Raw genomic sequence first — 22,470 nt, forward strand, 5'->3', positions numbered from 1 at the left:
CTGACTCCCCAGAGGCATGGGAACCCCACAAATTCAGAAGAAAATTTATTTGTACATTCCACCCAACATGTCCCAACCCACACCCAGAAGCACGCAATGCAAACAGAAAAGGTCTCCACAAACAAACACAGAACAAAACCAAGAACTCATATTCAAAATAAATAAAAAGAACTCCTACAAACCAATTCTTTTAAAAGAAGAGACAACCTAATAGGAAAATGAAGAAGAGTTAAGCAGGCCTTTCACAAAAGAAGATACTCAAAGATGAAAAGGTATGAAATCTCATTAGAGAAAGATGAATTTAAACCACTGTTAGATACCATCTTGCATGCACAAAAATGACCAAAAATGACCAAAAATTTTAGAACTGATAATACCAAGTGCTAGCAAGGACAAAGGAAACGTATAAACTAGACTTCTGTAACCACACTGAAAAACACGCTGTTACCACCCACTGAGATTGACTGTAAGTACTCAAAAATGCTACTCCTAGGAATAAACCCAACAGAACAAAAAACATTTACACTACTTATAACAAAATTTTGAAATATACAACAAATTGTGGTATATACATACAATGGAATGAAACAGCAATAAAACTAATAAACTGTAGCAATGTAGATAACTCATGTCAACATATCACTGAACAGAAAAGGCTAGATACAAAAGAAAAGCTCTTCAGTGGTATCACTTATATAAAGTTTAATAAACAGGAAAACTATAGTTCCTGAGTGCTTGTTTAGGTGGTACACTAGAAAGAAAAGCAAGAAACTGATGACTAATAGTCAGAGGAGTGGCTATGTTGGGAGGAACACAGGGAGGTAGTGATTGGGAAAGAGCACAAGAGAACTTCTGCAGTCTAGCAATGTTTATTTGTTGAGCTGGGTTGTGAATAGATGTGAGTTGGCTTTGGGATAAATCTTTCTGCTGCTTGTTTTACGTATTTCTTTGTGTATGTCACGAATAAAATCATTTTTTTTAAAGATTTTATTTATTTATTTGACAGACAGAGATCACAAGTAGGCAGAGAGGCAGGCAGAGAGAGAGGAGGAAGCAGGCTCCCTGCCGAGCAGAGAGCCCGATGTGGGGCTCAATCCCAGGACCCTGAGATCATGACCTGAGCTGAAGGCAGAGGCTTTAACCCACTGAGCCACCCAGGTGCCCCACGAATAAAATCATTTTTTAAGAAAGCATGATAAAATTAATGCGGATAACTTCAAATGCATTTGTAGTATCCCTCCTTCTTTCACTCTCCAATATTCAAGCAGATATCTGCACTGGAAAATAAAGACTGACAATAAAAATTAGGCAGATAAAGAAATTAGAATAGAACAATATAAACCCAAAGAAAACAGGAGCTAGGGAATTTTTTTAAAAGCAGAAAGTAATTAAAAAGAAAAGAGGTGCCTGGGTGGTTCAGTGGGTTGAAGCCTCTGCCTTCAGCTCAGGTCATGATCCCAGGGTCCTGGGTTGGAGCCTCGTATTGGGCTCTCTGCTCAGCAGGGAGCCTGGTTCTCTTCCTCTCTCTGCCTGCCTCTCTGCCTACTTGTGATCTCTGTCTGTCAAATAAATAAATAAAATCTTAAAAAAAAAAGAAGTTATTTTTAAACAAAAAAAAAAGTTAACTAAAAAATTTACATATACTCCAGTCAATAGAAAACTGAAAGAAAAGACAGATACAGTTGCAGAAAATATAAACCGACTCAAGAGAGAAATAAAAACCTGAGTCACCTGAGGAAAAAAAAAGTTTGACAGAAGATCTAACAGGGAAGGAGGAATGGAAGGATTGAGTACAGAAAAAAACATATGCAAGTTTTAGGACAGCAGCTATCTCTCAGAAGGAGAAAAAGGAGAAAAGACTGGGTAGGAGAACAAAAAGTATTTCAAGAATTCTTGCAATGTTTTCAAAATTAAAAGCTTAAAATTAACGATGGAAAATGCTAAAATTTGCTAAATGTATGTAAGACTGAAACCAAAGAGCGTTTCCAGATGGCTTATTTATTAGGCACGCAAGAAGAGCCATTCACCAATGTGAATTAATTAAGTTGTGTTTGATTGCATCAGCTGAAGAAACGCATCTAGATAAAATCAATGCAAGACTCCGTCTTTCAACGACAGCTGCTCAAAGAGTCGAGGACACTGGTGGCAGTATCAGTAGTCAATTTAAAAACAAGGCAAATGATTTCGGGTGGTTTTCCTCGGCTCTTAATAAGTCCACAGATGTTACTGATATTATGCAGTCATTAGCAGTTATTGGAAGAGTAAGTGCCAATTTTGAGTAAAAAAAACAAGCCTCTATAAACAGTTTGTATAGATGAACTACAGACAAAAATATTTCCAAAGAAGTTGAGAAAACACTAATTCAGTACATCCTGAAGTAGAATCTGGTAAGGTGTGTTAACAAAAGATCGTGGTAAAAATATATGTGGAGCAGAAAAAGGCTTTATTGGAGAAATTTACAAAGCTTGTGAAAATGTGTGATACTGAAAATCTGTAGTTATCCTCTGTAATACCGATCAATAAGTACTCTGGAAAATATATGTGAATCCTTCGTATAATAAACAAATTAGGATAAACGGCTGTTATTTGCTCTTTTGGACTTAACCATTGTCATCTGTTCTGTGAATTTTTGTCAGAAAAAAATGCTGAATATTCTCACACAACCATACAGCAGTTCAATGGCTTAGCACTGGTAAAATTTTATTGCAATTACCTGAGCTTAGAGCTGGGACTGAAATTTGTCTGATCAAGACCACCCTCAACTACTATCATGGAATACTGACTAGCTTTCTAAATTAGCTCTAGCTACAGACTTGGTAATGTTCTTAATTAATACAACCTAAAATGACAAGGTGAAATAGTGCTTATACGCAAAACTTAAACTTTTCGTAAAGATTTTATTTATTTTAGAGAGAGAGTTCATGCAAGAGAGAGCATGCACAGGGGAAGGGGCAGACGGAGAGGGAGAGAGAACCCCAAGCAGACTCCCTACTGAGCATGGAGCCAGAGGCGGGGCTCGATCTCACCATCCTGAGATCATGACTCCAGTCAAAATCTAGTCAGATGCTTAACTGACTGAGCCACCAAGGTGCCCCACAAAACTTAAGCTTTCCTTTAATGACAATTAACATCAAGCTACTTTTTATGCTTCCCATGCTATTAAAATCAAAACAAGAAGGAAGATCTCCACTCCTACACAAATTGGCAATGAATGTATTTTCTGAGCTCAAATGACAGTCCCACAGTTCCAACAGCAATTTTTTGACTTGAATATAAGTGCAACGCAAATATCCATATTTTAAAATCCATTTAAACTCTGCAACTGAGGGGGACCTGAGTGGATCAGTCAATTTAAGTGCCTGCCTTCAGCTCAGGACATGATCCCAGGGACCTGAGATTGAGCCCCACATCGGACTCCTTGCTCAGGAGAGAGCTTGCTTCTCTTTCTCCCTCCGCTGCCCCCCCTGCTTATGCTCTCTGGTTCTCAAATAAATAAATAAAATCTTTTAAATAAATAAACAAACTCTGCAATTGAGAAGCTTCTGCCTAACCTTCAGTTGGAAGTGACAAACCTGCAATGTAATGACTTTGCTAAAAGGTAAATATCCAGACAAGAATTTAACATTATCATTTGTCTTCCAAATGATAAATAGGCTCAATCAGAATCATATGCTCAAGGTCAACATCAACAGTTACAAATAAAGTATTGGTATACACCCTTGATACATGATGAAAATGGTACCTTCCCTCTATAGTCTTTCTCTAAAAACTCATAACCCTAGTCTAAACAATGAGAAAAACATCAAATTCTAATAAGTCTATACACATCATACAATATAACTGACAAGTAATACTTAAAGCTTTAAAGGTCATCAAAAACAAGGAAAAAAGTCTGAGAAACTGCCACAGCCAAGAGGAGGCTAAAAAGATATAATTAAATATAACATGCTACCCTAGATGGAATCCTACAACAGAAAAAAAAGCATTAGGTTAAAAACCAAGAAAACCTGAATAAATTATGGACTTTAGTTAATATAATATATCAATATTGGTTCATACATTGTAACAAATGTACCTTACTAAAGTATGATGTTAATAGAGGAAACTACCCTGGGTTGAGGGGAGGATATAGGAGCTCTCTACTATCTGCTCGATTTTTCTGTAAATGTAAAACTGTTTAAAAAATAAAGTCTATTGGGGCGCCTGGGTGGCTCAGTGGGTTAAGCCTCTGCTTTCCGCTCAGGTCATGATCTCAGGGTCCTGAGATCAAGCCCGCATCAGGCTCTCTGCTCAGGGGGGAGCCTGCTTCCTCTGCTCTCTGCCTGCCTCTCTGCCTACTTGTGATCTCTCTCTGTCAAATAAATAAAATCTTAAAAAAAAAAAAGTCTATTAATAAAAAATAAATCATATGCCAGTGGATAATAGTATTTGGCAGTACCTAACCTACGTGAAAAGATATTTTCTAATAAGATGAGTTATGTCAGAAAATCTTATCACACATTAACAGAACATCTACAATATTGATAGGAAACACTGATTGTGAACCTCAATTAAACAAAATGTTACTGCCCCAGAAAACAAGTTCATTCTTCTTAAGAGGCTTGTTTTTTAAAAATTGTACTTATTATCACATTTTGAATTTCCTCAGTAAGAAATCTGTAGAAATCTGTTTTCTCATTATGTAAGTTATCAACATTCTATCTATCCCTTGGGCCACAAAACCTAAAGTAGGTACTATCTGCTCCTTTACAAAAGAAGTTTGCCAATTTCTGGTGTGACTGAAATAAGACTAGCCACGGCTGGTAACTGTTGAAGCTAACTGAATAGTACATGGGGATTCAATACACCTTCTTTCTACTTTGGGATGTTTAGAATCTATCATAATAAATATTAGTGGTAAAAAATTATCATTAAGTATATTGAAAACTTTTCCCTGAAAGGTATGCAAGCAAGTTCAATCCAGTCTCAAGGAATGAACAGCTTCTATTTTATATAAACTGTACCAAAGCTCAGAAAAAAGTATTGTACTTCCCAACTATGTTTATTAGGGTAGTCTCACCAGAATATGAAAACCAACCCAAAAAAGCTAATGTTAAAAAAAGCTGAATTAAAGCAAAGATCAAATGTCACATAAATAGACGGACAATTACTTAAAATATTGGTAAATCAAATTCAATACTCCATGGAGAATATAAAATTATAGCAAATAGCATTTACTTTTTATTTTATACTACCTTGAAATTTATTTTTCTTAGTGTGCTATAATAACAGATTAAACAAGAAAACCATCATAAAAGCAGCTGAAGAACATACTTCAAATACTTCAATATTATTCCTGTAATCTTATTAAGTATTAAAAAATACTTGGGAAGCTAAACATGGATAGCTTTACTGTCTTAACCAGGAAACTGCAGCAAATACCAGATTTAATCGTTAAATACTAGAGGACTACCCAATGAAGTTTAACATAATAAAAAAGATAAGGATAAAAAACTTCTACTAACTCAACACTGTACTGAAAGACTGAACCAATGCTGGGTCTTTTGCATCTTGTAATATCTACATATTCAAACACTAGTTTTCTTATGCACAAGTTTCTTCTGAACATATCTGATGAGAAAAAGTAACATGGCTTTACTGAAAATCAAGCTCTATACACAGATATATACTATATTGTTATGAGAGGACTTAATATTTCAAAATAATCAAAACAATCCAAAAAATCTACCAATTAAAGCAATGCAAGAAAAAAATTTAAATGCATTTTTTTAACAGAATGAAAGGCTAATTCTAACTTCACAGAAAAAATGTTAAGAATTTCCACAAAAATACTATAAAAGAGAACAATGAGAAGACTTGCCCTACAAAATACATGAAAAACTACAGAAATTAAAATGTGATTTTTTTAGTGCTTAACAAATCAAAGTAATAGAACAGAGTCAAAAGAAATTCATGTGTATATGGTAATTTAGTCTATGATATAAAGGACATCTCATTTACTTCATGGGAAAAGATGGGCTTTTCTACAAATGGCCCTGGGAAAAGTGGCTGCTCTTTTGGGGAAAACAAATCTTACTTCATATAAAAAAATTAATTCCTGGTGACTCAGAAAGAGACTCCTACCCCTCCCAAAATTAAAATATAAAAAAGCTAAAGTATAAGAGAATATTTTCATTATATTGGGCTGGGGAAGTATTCCCCAGCAAGAATCAAACTATAGAATACATAGATTTGATTACATCTACTTTTAAAAACTCAGTAAGCAACAGACAAGTAACAGTTCAAGAGAATATATTTCCAACAGATGTAACACAGAATATATTTCCAACATATGTATATTCATGTACAGGATCTATCAGCATGCTAATAAATCAATTTTTAAAAAGTAAAACAACACACAGAAAAATGGAATACAAATCACTAATAAACATATGAAATATCTTGAACCTCGTCATTAACCAAAGAAATGTACTTTAGCACATTAACATCTTTTCTTCTTGAAGATGAAACGAACAAAAATTTTAAATAACTACAATATCCAGTATTGGCTAAAATGTACTGATATAAAAATATTAAATAATTAGAGTAATATAAACTTGTAAAAACCTTTTTTTTTTTTTTTTACAAAGCAATTTGGCACTATCTATTGAAATGTCAAATGTGCACATCATATGACCTAGCAAACCCAATGCTAGGAATCTTTTACAAGGAAATATTCACATGTGTAAAAAGGATGGACCTATAAGCACAGTTAATGTACAAGATTGGTCTGGAACATCCTATTGTGTCAGATAGCAAGCTATCAAAGGCTGTCACAGCTATGTCCAAAGGACTCAGGAATTAACCCAAACAGGATGTCACTTGCCAAAGGTGTCACAATGTGGGCATCAATAAGATATTCAAAGGACTAACACACATCAAATAGGTTTTAAATCCGTGAGTTCAAACTGATAACTCCCTCAAAACTGTTCACCTTTAGAGGATAAAAGGAAACTAATCCCTTACTTTGAAAACTGGTAAATATAAGGAAAGAATAAAGTATTTATCCTGTCCTTCCCCTGTGAATTATACTACTGGGTAACCAAATAGTAAATAGGGGAATATTTTCTTTATAGAATTATTCCAGTCACTATAATAAAAGAAGAATGACTGGGGAGTTGGTGGTGGAGGAATGACTTAACTAGAATATTACCATTTTGAAATCCTTACTAAATTAACAAAATTACAGTATTACTTTTTCAATTTACAATGTTTCACTGTTAACTGGTTTCCACACATCCATTAACTCTTTATCTCAATGAACACTTTAAAAACATCCACTTTGCAGAATTAAAGATCAAAGACATCCATTTATGAACTGATAAACTAGAAATGGCAATGATTCTGTTGCTATGAAAGAAATTTAAAGCTAAAAGGGAATAATTTATTACCATCATTCCTTAATTACATTATCACAATATATAATTTGCTACAAAAATTTTAGTTTTAGCTATACATATCAGAATTTCTATTCACTAGCTACAATAAAAAAGTCGAGAGAAAGAGAATTGGGGCTCCACATCATTAAAAAAGTAGTAATAATGAGCTTTTAAATTACATAGCCATCCATGCGGCATATATTGTACCTGCAAATTGCCTTCCACAAGCAAAGTATAGAACTCCCAAATCATTAAGTAAGCATTCTGAACATGAACTGGTACATACCTAATCTTATTCATGGACTTGTTCAAAAATGTCTGCAGAATTAGATATTAGTATAAAAGCATCTTTAGAGAAGCAAAGTTAATGAGGGATATAATTGAAAAGGAGGCAAAATACAACCACAAATTCCTTAGTTTATAGTCAAGTAAGAGGCTCAATTAGGAAGCACAATACTGCCTTATATTGTAGGTAATATATATATAAAGGACCAGAGGAGAAGTTTTGGGTTTTTGAGACAGGCTGATTATTGTTCCTATTATGTAAATCATGAGAGTGTAGGCAGGGAATAATGGCATTCTGGTAATCAATCTAATTGTTCATAAAGGAATTTTTTTAGAAGTTGCAAATAATAATTGCTTTCATACACCAATTTAAGTATTACATGTCATGTCCATATGACATCTATTTAGGAACATTAAACATACTGAATCTGACCTTATTAAAAAGGATGTACTGTTACTATGTAAGATACAGGATTTTCAGCATGCCAAATCATATCTTACAAATAATAAGCACTTACAGTAAGAGGAAAATAAACTTACAAAAGTCTGTATGCTTACCTGAACCACCCACGGACTGTTGGCAAAGGCCATAATATCTCTCTCTTCCCAGAAAAAAGCAGAATCAGATCTTTTTATCATTTCGAACTTACTAAGAAGCTTCATAGCATAAACTTTCTGTGATGCCTTATGACGAACCTGTAGATTTTTTAAAACACAAAAATAATGTTGTGAAAGGTGAACAGATCATATTATAATTCTATTATTAAAGACTTCAGTTATAAAACAAAATGATCTTTAGCTAACTAATAAAAAGTTTTAAAAGCATTACATTTTTAATGGGAAAAAAGAAGAAAAAATTCCCAACAGCCTAAAAATTTCATGAAATACACAATACCTTTAAATGCTAGGTTCCATGAATTCATAAAGCTTCATTCCTTAATGTTATTTAAGCTAACCAATTTTAAAAACAAGATATTGTTAAATGAGAAACTTTTGAGGTATGTACATGTATCGCTATCTGAACACACCTAATAAATTTAGATATGAAGAGTTATTTGTGATTTAAAGTCATCTTTATTTCTTTCAAAGTATCCTACTTAACAGGTTTTTTTATGTTAAGAAAAAAAAACTACCAACAATATGATTATTTGATCAATTCCTTTTTTTTTTTTAAGATTTTATTTATTTATTTGTCAGAGAGAAAGAGCACGCACGTGCACAAGCCACCTCCAGGCTGAGCAAGGAGCCCAACACAGGACTCAACCTGAGCCAACGGCAGACATCACTGAACCAACTGAGCCACCCAGGCGTCCCTATTTGGTCAATTCTTATCTTCCTTATTAGATTGTAACTTCCACAAGGGCAAAAACACTATCTTTTTTTGACCATCATTTTAATCCTAAATATACCAAAGCAAACTCTACCACAGAGCCAACAAATACCTAACGATTATAACTGTTAACATTTGCTGAATAATTAATAATAAATACTGACTGCTAGCATTTATACTTGGGTATCTAACAAGAGTTCAAAAAAAACTGAACTCCAAATCTTCACCCCAAATTTATTCCTTCTACAGTCTTGCCCATTTTAGTAAACGGCCTCCTCATCCTTCCAGTTAGTTGCTCTGGCTAAAAATCTTTGGCTCCTCTTTTTCTCTCACATAGCTCATCAAACTCACCAGCAAATCACTTCAGTTCTACCTTAAAACAGTTTCAGAATCTAATCATTTCTAACTATCTCCTGGTCTAAATCATTTATGTCCATTACCTACGATAACCTCAACTGGCTTCCCTGTCACTCTCACCCACCCACAGTCTGGTGATCCTTCAAAAACATAAACCATTTCCTGTCACTCCTGCTTAAAAACCCCAGTGGTTTCTCATTTCTTTTTTTTTTTTTAAGATTTATTTATTTGACAGATAGAGACCACAAGTAGGCAGAGAGGCAGGCAGAGAGAGGAGGAAGCAGGCTCCCCGCTAAGCAGAGAGCCCGATGCGGGGCTCGATCCCAGGACTCTGGGATCATGACCCGAGCCAAAGGCAGAGGCTTTAAACCGCTGAGCCACCCAGGCGCCCCGTGGTTTCTCATTTCATCTCTACATGTCTTACTCTCTCTGCCTGGAATCAGCCAAGTCCTCACCTCCTTCAGATCCCTGCCCAGATGTTACCTTCTAGGTAAGGCCTGCTCTGATCAAGCTACTTCGATTTTTCATTTTACAGCCACCCTCTGCTGCCCATGCCTATTCCGTTCTTTTTTTCCTGCTTTTGATCCATTGCACTTACTACCACCTTACACCTTCTTTTTTTACTTTTATTTTATTAGGTCCTGTACTAGAAATTAAGCCCAATGAAGGCAAGGACTTCACTGCTTAATCCACAGTGCTTAGTAAAATGCCTGGCACATAATAACATATTTATATAATATATATATCATATATTGTATTAAAAAGTATTTATTTTAGCAAATAAATATTTGCTAAAAGAATGAATTTACTGGGGTGCCTGGGTGGCTCAGTGGGTTAAGCCTCTGCCTTTTGCTCGGGTTGTGATCTCAGGGTCCTGGGATCGAGCCCCGCACTGGGCTTTCTGCTCAGCGGGGAGCCTGCTTCCCCCCCCCCAACCCTGCCTGCCTCTCTGCCTACTTGTGATTTCTGTCAAATGAATACATAAAAGCTTAAAAAAAAAAAGAAAAAGAATGAACTTACTGAGTGGGTGCTTACTATATACCAGGCACAGTGTATTTTCATAACTGTATTATTTAATTTCATAACAATCCTAATGAGGTATTACTTCCTCATGTTACAAATGAGAAATTTGAGGCACAGAGAAATTAACTTGCTGAGGGTTATACAACAAGTAGAAATCAAGATTTAAAGGTACAGTAGTCTGGGGTCCCTCGGTGGCACAGCTGGTTATGTTAGACTCTTGGTTTCAGCTCAGGTCATGATCTCAGGGTCATGAGATCGAGCCCCATGTCAGGCTCTGTGTTCGCTCAGCGCAGAGTCTGTGTGAGATTCTCTCTTCCTCTCCCTTTCCCTCTGCCCTTCCCTGTGCACTTGCACTCTCTCTCTCTCACAAACAGATAAATAAAATCCTTCTAAGAAAATTAAAATGAAGGTACAGCAGTCTGCATCCAGAACCCATGCTAGTAACCACTTATCTATGCCATTTCTACCTAAGTATAACCACATTTAGGAAGATTTCCCCAGAACAGGGCCAGACTACATTGGTCAGCACAGTCTCCCATGCAGTGACTGCTCCTTCTCACTCAGAAGTATGCCATTATTTGTACAACAAATTATATGGTCATCCTACTGAGGGCTGGATGAAAGAAGAGGAGGACACTGAGCTCCTGACGAAAACCTACTGAGCTCTAAATGATCTAGCCTACAACCACCCTCCCAATTTAAATTTCATCAATTTCTTTCCCTCGTTCATACTTCAACCGTATTTAACACCTTCTTTTAGTTCTTCTAATAAACCTTTCCTCAAGATCTTTACAGGTACTAGGAAGGTAACAGAAAAGCCGCCATAGTCTCTGACGTCACCTCCTCCCCAGAGACGAGCTCCTTCATTCAGCTGAAATATAAACTTCTCAAAGGAGTAAGGAACTCATTGTTCTCCACCTCAGAACTCCATGTATTTTGTTCCTAGTAGATACCATAACTTGTGATTTTTTTTATGTTGTTTCTTTGTATGTGTCTATCTTCCCCATTAGAATGTAAGTTCAACAAAGTTAGGGATACCCATGCCTATTTTATTCTCCATTATAGCCTGTGTCAAATACAATGCCAGCACTGGCAATTAAAACAGATACTAAATATTTGATGAATGAATTAATATCAAATTAATATTTGATCACTGGCCAAGCTATTAACTTGCAGTTTTAAGAAAAATACAACAGTAAATTTCTAGTTATCTCTCATCAAGTATTGCCCACATTTAGAATCAGTACTTATATTGATGAAAATAAGATAACCCAAAGGAAAGCACATGTCCTTCCCAGAGAAGATACGTAAGAACCATCATATTTTACAGATCAGAAACTATATAAAATGCTACCAAATTTTAGAAAAATCATACAATGCTGTACCTTTTTAAATCTTATTTATTTATTTGACAGAGAGAGATCGCAAGTAGGCAGAGAGAGAGAGAGAGAGAGAGAGAGAGAGGAGGAAGCAGGCTCCCTGCTGAGCAGAGAGCCCGATGTGGGGCTGGATGCCAGGACCCTGGGATCATGACCCGAGCTGAAGGCAGAGGCTTTAACCCACTGAGCCACCCAGGCGCCCCTGTTTTACCTTTTTAATAGAGAGATTTTTCTTCCTAACAAATCTTAGGTAAGAATTTTATTTGAATGGACTTGAACAAATCACTCAGAAAGAGAGAAAAAGGTCTAGCTTGAAACAATAAAGATATATACTCCAAATCATGCATCTTTGGCTATGATACAGTAACTGATACCATCTAGCCTTCACACTGTAAAGTACAATCAAAATGGCAAAACATATGAAGCAACAGTTTTCAGGCTTTGTAAATCAGGCAGCACAAAACTATAATCCCTGAGAGGAGAAAAACTCACCAAGTCAACCCCCATAATTGCCCAGACACTCTGCTTGAAGGCAATATCCGAACCAGCACACAAGTGGATCATATAAGCTAAGTATAGTGGTCCTACTGAACTGAGAAGGCAGAGATCAGTGTTCAACACAAATGAGGCCGCTGGACTATGCTGGGCAGGAAATAGGAATATAAGGAGCGATGCAAAAGGTCTCTAAAAGTACCATGTGAGTCCTTTGCCAAGGGCTGGACTATCCAAAGAGAAGTACCCAAAGTTTATCAGGGAACAGGGGTTGATAACAAAACAGAGACACTGGAGGTTAAATAACATTAGAAGAACAATCAATTTCCAGCCAAACAAGAATGGGGAAACCTTGCTATTTCCTGGGCATTCAGGTGAGACAGCTTAGGAGAAAGAACCATGTGCTAAAGCAAGAGGTACTCTAGCACTACCTAACAACGCCTAGTATTGCCAATCCCTAAAAGATCAAAAGGGTAGCAGAGTTTGGAGGTTCAGTCCTACCAGTTAAAAGGACTTGGGAAACAACTTGGTCTTTTCACACAAAGTATAAAATTCAGTGTGCACAAGTTAAGGGTGATCATCAGGTAATTGGACAGATTATTAGAATGAAAATCAACACATCAACAAAAAGTAACAAACTAACAAAAAATCTCTATCCTGTATCTCTAAGGACCAGTATATATTTTAAAAATTACTTATTGGGCCACGTGGGTGCCTCAGTTGGTTAAGTGTCTGCCTTGGGCTCAGGTCATGATCCTAGAGTCCTGGGATCGAGCGTCACACTGGGCTCCCTGCTTGGCGGGGAACCTGCTTCCTCCCTCTCCCCCTGCTACTGCCCCTGCTTGTGCTCTCTCTGTCAAATAAATAAATGCTGAAAAAAAATAGACATTTAAAAAATGAGTAAATAAAAGTAAAAATTACTTAACAGGCACAAAAGGAAAGTGTGAACCATCAAGAAAAAAGGAGTCAATAGAAAACCCCCAAAACACTGAACTTAGCTAACAAATACTTTAAATATCTCTTACAAATATGTTCGAACAATTGAAGGAAAATAAGTTAAAAAAAAAAAGGAAAAAGTAGTCACAATGAGTGAATAGAAGAAAATATCAACAGAGAAATACAAACTGTAAAAAAGAAACCAGAATTTCTTTAACTGAAAAACAACAAAAATGAAAAATTCATTAGAAGGGCTTAATAAAGAATGGAGACAGAAGAGAAATCTATGAACCTGAAGACAAACCAATCTAAAGAATAAGGAGAAAAACAAAAAAATGAAAATGGAGGAGAGACTCCAAGGCTTGAAAAGCAACTAAACAGTATAAAAATACTATATATAAATAGACTAAATATAATAGACTAAACACTCCAACTCATAGACAGAAATGATCAGAATTGATTAAAAAAGCAAAACCTAATCTCATATATTTTAAATATTAAGACCAAATAGATTGAAAATAAAAGGACAGAAAAAGATGTACCACACAAACAGCAAGGATAAAAAAACTGACAGAGCAATATTAGTAACAGATAAAGAAAACTTCAAAGCAAAGAAAAAGGGGGTTAAATTCAGATAAAAGGAGTATAATTCAAAATCCTAAATATGTACGCATCTAATAAATGAGCTTTTGTTCATGAAACAAAAAATGACAGAACTAAAAATAGAAAGACAAATCCATAATTTTAGTTGGAAATTCTAACATCCCCTCTCAGTGTTTGATATAACAAGTAATCAAAATATCACTATGGATATAAAAAAAATATAGCCCTGAAGAAAAACTGCCTAATCAAGTCACAATTACAAATGTTAATATATTGGTAAGTTACATAACTTCTCATTTTAAGATATTTTACATTCAAAACATCAAGTATTTTGATATGCCTTAATTTTACAAAAAAAAAAAAAATTCTATGTGCAAAGGGTCAAAGTTATGATGAGGGTCACAGATTATATCTATCTTTTAAATTAAATTATTAAGCTGGAATAACAATTCCTTTTATTTATAGACATTATAGAACATGAAAATAAACACATGTGAAAGCAATATGAAAACATGGATGGTGGGCAGGGGATCAGGAGGTTAAAGGATCCTCATCAGAAACAAGAAATCCCTCCCACAACAGATAGACTAGATTTTTAATTGATTTGTATCAAATTAGCAAATTAGCTCAAAACAAATGCTCATTCTAGCTGTTAAATGTTATTTAAAAAAATGTTTAAAATATTATTAGAAAGAGGTTGCTAAGGTACTACTTCTGTATTTTTGCCACTCTTCAAATCTTCATTTATTCTAAGAACAAATCAGATTTTGAATGTTTCCTACTTTCATCAGAAAAGCAATCCATAAAACACTAAGAGAAAAAGAAAAAAGAAAAAAAAAACACTAAGAGACAGTCAATTACTTTACACTGTAGTATTATTTATCCTTGATTTGTATCATGGCAAGTTCTAAAAATTCTGTAAAGCACAACTATGAACACAAACTAAAAGATGTTTGTCAGCTGATATATCGAAAATAGTAAAATACTTAATTTTTTTTTTTTTTTGAGAGAGAGAGAGAGCATGACTGGAGGAGGAGAGAGGGAGAGAGAAAATCTAAAAGCAGGCTCCACCCCCAGCGCAGAGCCTGCCATGGGCCTTGAACTTATGACCCTGAGCCGAAATCAAAAGTCAGATGCTTAATCAACTGAGCTACCCAGGCACCCCTATTTTTAATCTTTTATATCTGAATTAACTAAAATAAAAACAAACCTAGAACAAAAAGACCATTCAAATACACAAAAAGTCATACAGCATAGCATAAATCTTTGAACATGAGAAACATGCTTGTTCACTTCTGCTGATACTTTATGCAACATTACTCTCTCTCTGTGCTTCTACAGCACTTACAACAATCTAATATTATAATTATTCATCTATATATGTCTGCTTCATAAGCTCCTTTAGGCAGAGTATAAATTTTCATTTGTGGGGCTGCCTTGTGATTGGCAAAATGCTGAATATCCAATTCAACAAAATTATAGCTATGTCTATATGAGGGAATAAAATTTTTAATAAATAAAGACTATTTGCCTAGATGCTCTGCTCTAAATGAGGCCCAAATTTCATGTAAACTATTGGGATAGGACACTTAACTGGTTTGTAACACAAGAGTCAGGAACCACCAGCTTGTAGTCTTTGACCTGATCTACAGAACAAACATTAAGAGGCAATAGTTGTATTCATGCCGAGCACCTACCTCATACTTTTAGAATTCATTAGCACGAGTATTACAAAGTACTACAATAAAGCGCTGTGACTTTAGAAAAGCTGGTTTCCATTGATCTTCCTTCTGAGGATGTCTCTTTCTGAATGATTCTATTATAATCTCCCTCAGCATCTCTGTACACTTCCTTTGTTCCTCCTCCTCTATTCAATATGGATGGATAAACAGTCAGATACAGGAGCTATTCATTACTACACTGTACAGAGTACTGCTTAAAAGCGCGGATTTAGATGTCAACAAACCTTTGCAAATATCCTATTTATGAACTATGGGGCCAACTTACTTAACCCTTCTAAGTTTCAGGGCCTCATCTATGTAAGAATCTCACAGAACTGTTGCAAGGATAAAATGAGACTATGAATATAAATACTTAGCACACAGAATGTACTCAATGAAAGTGTTAGCTAACACCACCATAGACAAATAGAACTTAATTCATTCTATAATGAACCTTTATGTGTTACCCCTATGTCACTAGGCTGAGTATGTGACAGACAAAAAAAAGTTGCTCCTATTCTCTAAATGATATTCCCTCCCCCCATATATATAAAACACAAAAAAAGGGTCAAAGAGCTAAGAGTGGTTTTATCTCAAATGACAGAATTCTGGGTGATTTCTCTGTCCTTACATTTGCTTATTTGTATTTTCTATAGCAAATATGTATTTCTTAAAAAAAACTTTTTTAAATAGGTGAAACAACCCTAATGTAGTCAGAGATCAGACTTGCTTGGAAAATCCTAAAATAGACCTAGATTTCATAGAACATTTGTGGACAAAAAACTTTCAAAAATTATTCTAACAAAAATGTCTTATTTGAGATTTTCAAAATTGGCTTTTAATTTCAAAAATTACAATAGGTTATTTTTTGTAAGATCCCGTTTGACAGACTAAAGCAGTTAGTGTGTGCTGCTAAGGTTTTCACTAAAAATGTCTGGTTGTGGCAGCCAAGACTGAATGAGGGAATACAGGAATTACAAAAGCATGGAGGGAAGGAGATAATTCTTGCAATTCAGAAATAACTTTGTAACCAGTGAAGAGTCTGTTTTACTCCAAAAAAGGAATTAAAAATTTGAGTTGACATGACAAGTGTTAGAAAATCATTTCCCCTATACTCTTTCCTTCTGGTTGACTCTACTTTAAAAGCTTAATTTAAACGAATTACATTAAAAGCAAGTGGGGGGGGAAGGAGCTCTTTATCTCACATCTGCCTCAAGTCCTGTTACAAAGCCTGTATCTCTTCAGCATACGGGATCTCAGAAAGCATCTGAGCCCAGGGATCACAAGGAATCACAATCAATTCACTTGAAAGTAAAGTTTCTGTTTCAGGTTCTGTGTTGTACAAGATATAAAAAGACAAGAAAAATCCAATCACGGATCTGATCTGACCACACACTTACATCATTTACCAATGTCTTCAGTTGGAACTACAAATCACTAGAGTGAGGGCTCTCCCTCTCTCCTTGCAGCTCTACAGATACTCCTCCTAAACTTCTCACTTAGCTGAAGATAATCTCCTCAGATGCGGCCAACTATTTTCAGATAAGCAGCTACCAACCCCTGATGGGAATGCCAAAAGCTTTGTAAAGACAGGGCTCCTACTCTCAAAAAATTTACAATATAAAAGGATTCAAAGAAATATACATATAAACTACAGTACAAGGCATAATATGGTAAATTACATAAAATTATTAAATTAAAACATGCAGAGGAAAGATCACACTCAGATAACGGGTACGAAGGAGAGTAAAAGGAAAAAAGTTTTCTTTTTATTTATTTATTTTTTATAAAAAAATATTTTATTTATTTATTTGTCAGAGAGAAGGAGAGAGAGAGAGAGCACACAGGCAGGCAGAGAGGCAGGCAGAGGTGGAGAGAGAAGCAGGCTCCCTGCCGAGCAAGGAGGCCATGCAGGACTCGATTCCAGGATCCTGGGATCATGACCTGAGCCGAAGGCAGCGGCTTAACCCACTGAGCCACCCAGCTGTCCCAAAAAAGTTTTCTTTTAAAATGAACAGAGAGAACAATGAATTCTGGCACACTGAAAAGAAATTTTTTAAAAAAGGATAAAAATAAATGGGCGCCTGGGTGGCTCAGTGGGTTAAAAAAAAGAATAAAAAAAAATGAAAAGAGAGAAAGAAAGTAAAACATGACTGAAGAAACGGACAAGAAAACAGAGAGCATGCTCTGAAATAAGTAGCCTGCCCAGAATGAATAGCATAAAAGATAAAATTGGTGACATCTTTAAAAAGGGCCCAGGGGTGCCTGGGTGGCTCAGTGGGTTAAAGCCTCAGCCTTTGGCTGAGGTCATGATCCCAGTGTCCTGGAATTGAGCCCCACATCAGCTTCTCTGCTTGGCAGGGAGCCTGCTTCCCTTCCTCTCTCTCTGCCTACTTGTGATCTCTGTCTGTCAAATAAATAAATAATATCTTTAAAAGGGGAGGGGGGTGGCTTAGAAGGCCAGGATGAAGACTTCGTGCTTCATTTAGTAGTTAAGGGAGCCATGAAAATACAAGAATATGAAGTATGGGGAAAACAGTCAGTGAAACAATAAATGTGGGTCCACCTGAGCCTAAATGGCATGAATTACAGATTAAACAAGCATGGTTTTGATAGTTTCTCCATCAGCACCTACCAATCCAAAATCAACAGTCCAATGGTAAACCTTGTTGCAGAAGTGGAAAACAAAGTAAAATACAAAGGAGATGCTCAACACCTGACTGGGAAGAAAAGGTATCGTGGATGACAGTGGTGACAGTGAACACCAAAAAAACAGACTAGAGAACTGTTATGAGCAGGACTTACTGAAAAATTAAATTTAAGAAATATATAAAAGAAAAATCAATGACTTCTAATTTTTTGGCATGAGCAACCGGGGTGATAGTGGAGCCATTTATTTATTAAGATGTGTTACAAATTTGTGGGTAAGTTAGAGAAGGAATCAAACATTCTAATTTCACATATTTTAGACGTGACACATCTTAATGGAGATGTCAAATAAGCCATCATGGATATAAGTTTAGAGAGCAAACTAGAAAATTCTGAGCAGCAACTATGAATCTGAGCCTTGTAGCTCTAATCATGTAGATTATATTTAAAGTCACAGGGATAGTAGAGTGTGCCTTAGGAGAGAATGCAGATCAAAGAAACAAGAGCCTAGCCTTTGGAACTATGATATTTAGTAAAAGTCAGATGGAGAATGAACCACTAAGGAAACTAAGAAAGAAGAACCAGAAACATAGGAAAGAGTGGTGTTTCAAGAAAAGAAGAAGAACCGAATACTACTAAGAGGCCGAGTAGGAGAATGAAACCTCAGGAAGACAGGAAGGTGACACACAAAGTCTGTATTCACTGGCACAGAAAAATGATTATGACCATACAACAAAGAAAATTGACTATGGAGTCCTCTATGTGGATTCAAGTCTCGGTTCAACCACTTGGTAGTTATGTGAACTTTGGCAGGTTGTTCATCCTACCTATCCGAACTTCCCCATTTGTCAAATGGGCATGACAATAACAACGTCTATCTAAAGGAGTGCTGTGAAGACTGGTTACTACATAGAAGTTGCTTAGAAGACTGCCTACACTACTGTAACCGCTCTAAAGTGTGTGTTATTACTTAATGTTACATAAAAAACCCACAAATTACAAAACCACTATATAGTAAGATCCCTTAATACACAGAAGACACTCATACGTTACACACACCTTTAGAAGTCAGAAAACTATACATCAAAGTAATAAAAGTAGTGGGACAACCAGGGATTTTAAAAAGTATAATGATGGCTTAGTTTCTTATTCTACTATGAACATATCTGTTGTAGAAATAAAATAATTTTTATTTTTAAGGGAGAATAATCGGCATTGATGCAATTTTTGAAACTCCTAGAAAGAAAATAATTCCAATAAAATATAAATGCCCACTTAAACTAATTTGGCCTTAGTTTTGTTAACAGTTCCCAAATGTTTCCAATTATCAAAGTACTAAAAGGATACCAAAAGGCTAGTTACCTTTATGCTTGACAATGAAATAAAGACATGAGAAAAGGAGATTTCCACACTTTATTCTACCCAATTCTAAGCAACTTAGACCTCTAAGAGTGAGAATGCATTCATATATTAATTTATTTAGTTTTACATAAAACAATCACCAGGAAATGTAACGAGCACTTTTTTCTTTCTTTTCTTTTCTTTCCTTCCTTTCTTTTTTTTTTTTTTTTTTTTTTTTAAGGTAGGTTCCACACCCAACATGAAGCCCAACCTAGGGCTTGAACTCATGACCCTGACAAGACCTGAGCTAAGAGTAAGAGTCAGACACCTAACTGAGCCACTGAGGGGCCCCTAATGAACGCTCTTCTTAAGAAAAAAGAGTAGGCAACATCACAAAAACGACTAAAGATAAGGTCCCCAAACTCCAAAATAAGAAGATACAACTTCAAAAACAAAAATGCTAAAAATATTTCCACTATTAACCACGAAATCTTTTTTTTATACATCTCCCCCAGACTAAGAATCATAATTAGGCAATTTCTAACACATTCTGCACTACGTTTTAGATAAGTAACTTAGAACTCTATTTTTAGAACCTAACTCACAATTTCTTTTTGAAACTTTAATAGCGGGCAGCTCAAAATAAAAGCTCCGTGAATGCGGGTACCTTGTCTGAGCAGTTTACCTATACAATACACTGTCAATGCTTATAATGGTACCAGACATTCAACAAACATTTGCTAATCAATTAACCAAAGGAATATTGAAGAACAATGTATATTCTATTAATAGAGATCAAGACTAAATATCTACCTTAAAAAGACCTTTGCAAGGCTAGATTTTGTAACTTTGTTTTTCAAAGAAAAGATTATGTGCAAGGTAAGTGAATAAACAAACATAAACAATAAACAGAGTATGCATGCATCTGTTCAAAAAAGTAATCTCACTGAAAAGTTCATCCCAACATACATACACACTATTAGGGGATGACTATGTGCTTGCTCCATGCCACACACTACCCCCAGCCCCCGTTACATTTTAAAACCCTAACCTCCAGTACCACAGACTGTGACTTTATTTGGAGACAGGGACATCAAAGGGGTGATTAAGTTAACATGAGGCTATTAGGTGACTGGTGTGCTTCTAAGAACAGGCAATTAGGACACACAGAGTGACACACCAGGCACATACGAGCACAGAGGAAAGACCGCATCAGGACACAACAGAAGGTGGCCGTCCACAGGCCAAGGAGAGAGGCCTCGGGAGAAACGAAATCTGCCAACACCTTGATGTTGAAACTGTAGCCCCAGAACTAAATAAATTTCTGTTGGTTAAGCCACAGCTGGTGCTATTTTGTTATGGTGGCTCTAGCAAACCAACACATATAAATATATATAAAAGTCAGAGCAAGACTTATGATTATTTATTTAAAATTAAAACATTTAAATTAAAAAATGCACAGAAACTGACAAGAGTGACAACAGATAATATTTACTTAATATCTATAATGTGCCAGATCCCAGTAAGTACCACACAAGCATAGTCTAATTTAATCCTCACAAAAAATCTTAAATTCTAGTATTAATGCTACTCCAAGATAAGGAAATTAAAGTTTTGATGACAAGAAACCTATATACAGTAGAATGGAAACAGAAGTACTTGACTTTGACTATTCTTCCAAAGTACTGCTCTTAACCAATATACTATACTGAATAGTATTATTTTCCATAAAAATGAGATGCGATAAATAATCCAAAAAGTAGAATCCAAAAACAAAAGTGATTATCAGATAAAATCATCCATGTCACAGACTTTTCATGAAAAAAAAAAAAAAAAAAAACATAAATGTATATCACCTCTGTAGATAGGAAAAATGGATAATAAGCCAAACAATTTTGCCCTCCTTGAATTATATAACTTTTCAATCTGTAAGAAAATGCCTTTTTCAGGTGAGGAAATCTACACCCAAATAAATTTAACGACTTGGCACTTTCCTAACTTATGACATTTTCACATGCTATTTATTCTGTTTTCTGACTCCTGCCTGCTCCCTCTTTATCACGTGACTAACTCCTCCTATACATGGTAACTCCAATGTCACTTTCGTATAATGAGGCTTTCCTAACACCCACACCTGAATTAAGCACAACCCTCCATTTTTCTCTCACAGCATCCAGATCCTTTCCTTCACAGTATTTATCATAATTTGAAAAATACTTTACTTGTTTAAAGTAAACTCCTCCAAAAAACTGCCACTTGCAGAAAAATCGAAGGTATGCTATTGCATCTTTAAGAGGCTAGCACAGCCCCTGAAATGTAACAGATCCTAATTAAATATTCATTGATGGATGGATAAATGAACCATTTTTTTAAAGATTTTATTTATTTATTTGACAGACAGAGATTACAAGTAGACAGAGAGGCAGGCAGAGTGGGAAGCAGGCTCCCAGCCGAGCAGAGAGCCCCATGCGGGGCTCGATCCCAGGACCCTGGGATCATGACCTGAGCCGAAAGCAGAGGCTTTAACACACTAAGCCACCCAGGTGCCCCTAAATGAACCATTTTATGTGTGAAAATGAACTGGTAACATTTACTAAGCACTCACTGTATTCCAAGAACTGTCCCAGATTTAATTACATTTAATTCTCCCAGTAACTCTAGGGGGTATAATTGTTATTGTTATCTTCATTTAACAGATAAGAAACTGAGGCACCCAGTGATTAAGTAACTTGTCTGCACTGACTGCTCGTCAGAGAGTTAGAATCCTACTGCAGGTAGTCTGACTAGCTCTTAAACACTGTGGTATAACTGCTGTGACATACCAAAGTTACTTTCACAACAAGAATTTTCTTTTAGAAACTGACTGGTGAGGGCACCTGGGTGGTTCAGTTGTTAAGCGTCTGCCTTTGGCTCAGGTCATAATCCCAGGGTCCTGG

General features: G+C 35.7%; 1 protein-coding gene across 1 annotated transcript in view; it reads right to left on the reverse strand.

Moving 5' to 3' along the window:
* ROCK2 (Rho associated coiled-coil containing protein kinase 2) overlaps window positions 1–22,470 on the reverse strand; it is a 134,588-nt gene that overhangs the window by 52,166 nt on the left and 59,952 nt on the right. The window contains 1 exon segment of the mRNA XM_045979718.1: window positions 8,262–8,399. Within this exon segment, the coding sequence (XP_045835674.1) occupies window positions 8,262–8,399 (138 nt within the window).

Source organism: Meles meles, chromosome 15 (genome assembly GCF_922984935.1).
Source record: "Meles meles chromosome 15, mMelMel3.1 paternal haplotype, whole genome shotgun sequence".
Taxonomy (NCBI): domain Eukaryota; kingdom Metazoa; phylum Chordata; class Mammalia; order Carnivora; family Mustelidae; genus Meles; species Meles meles.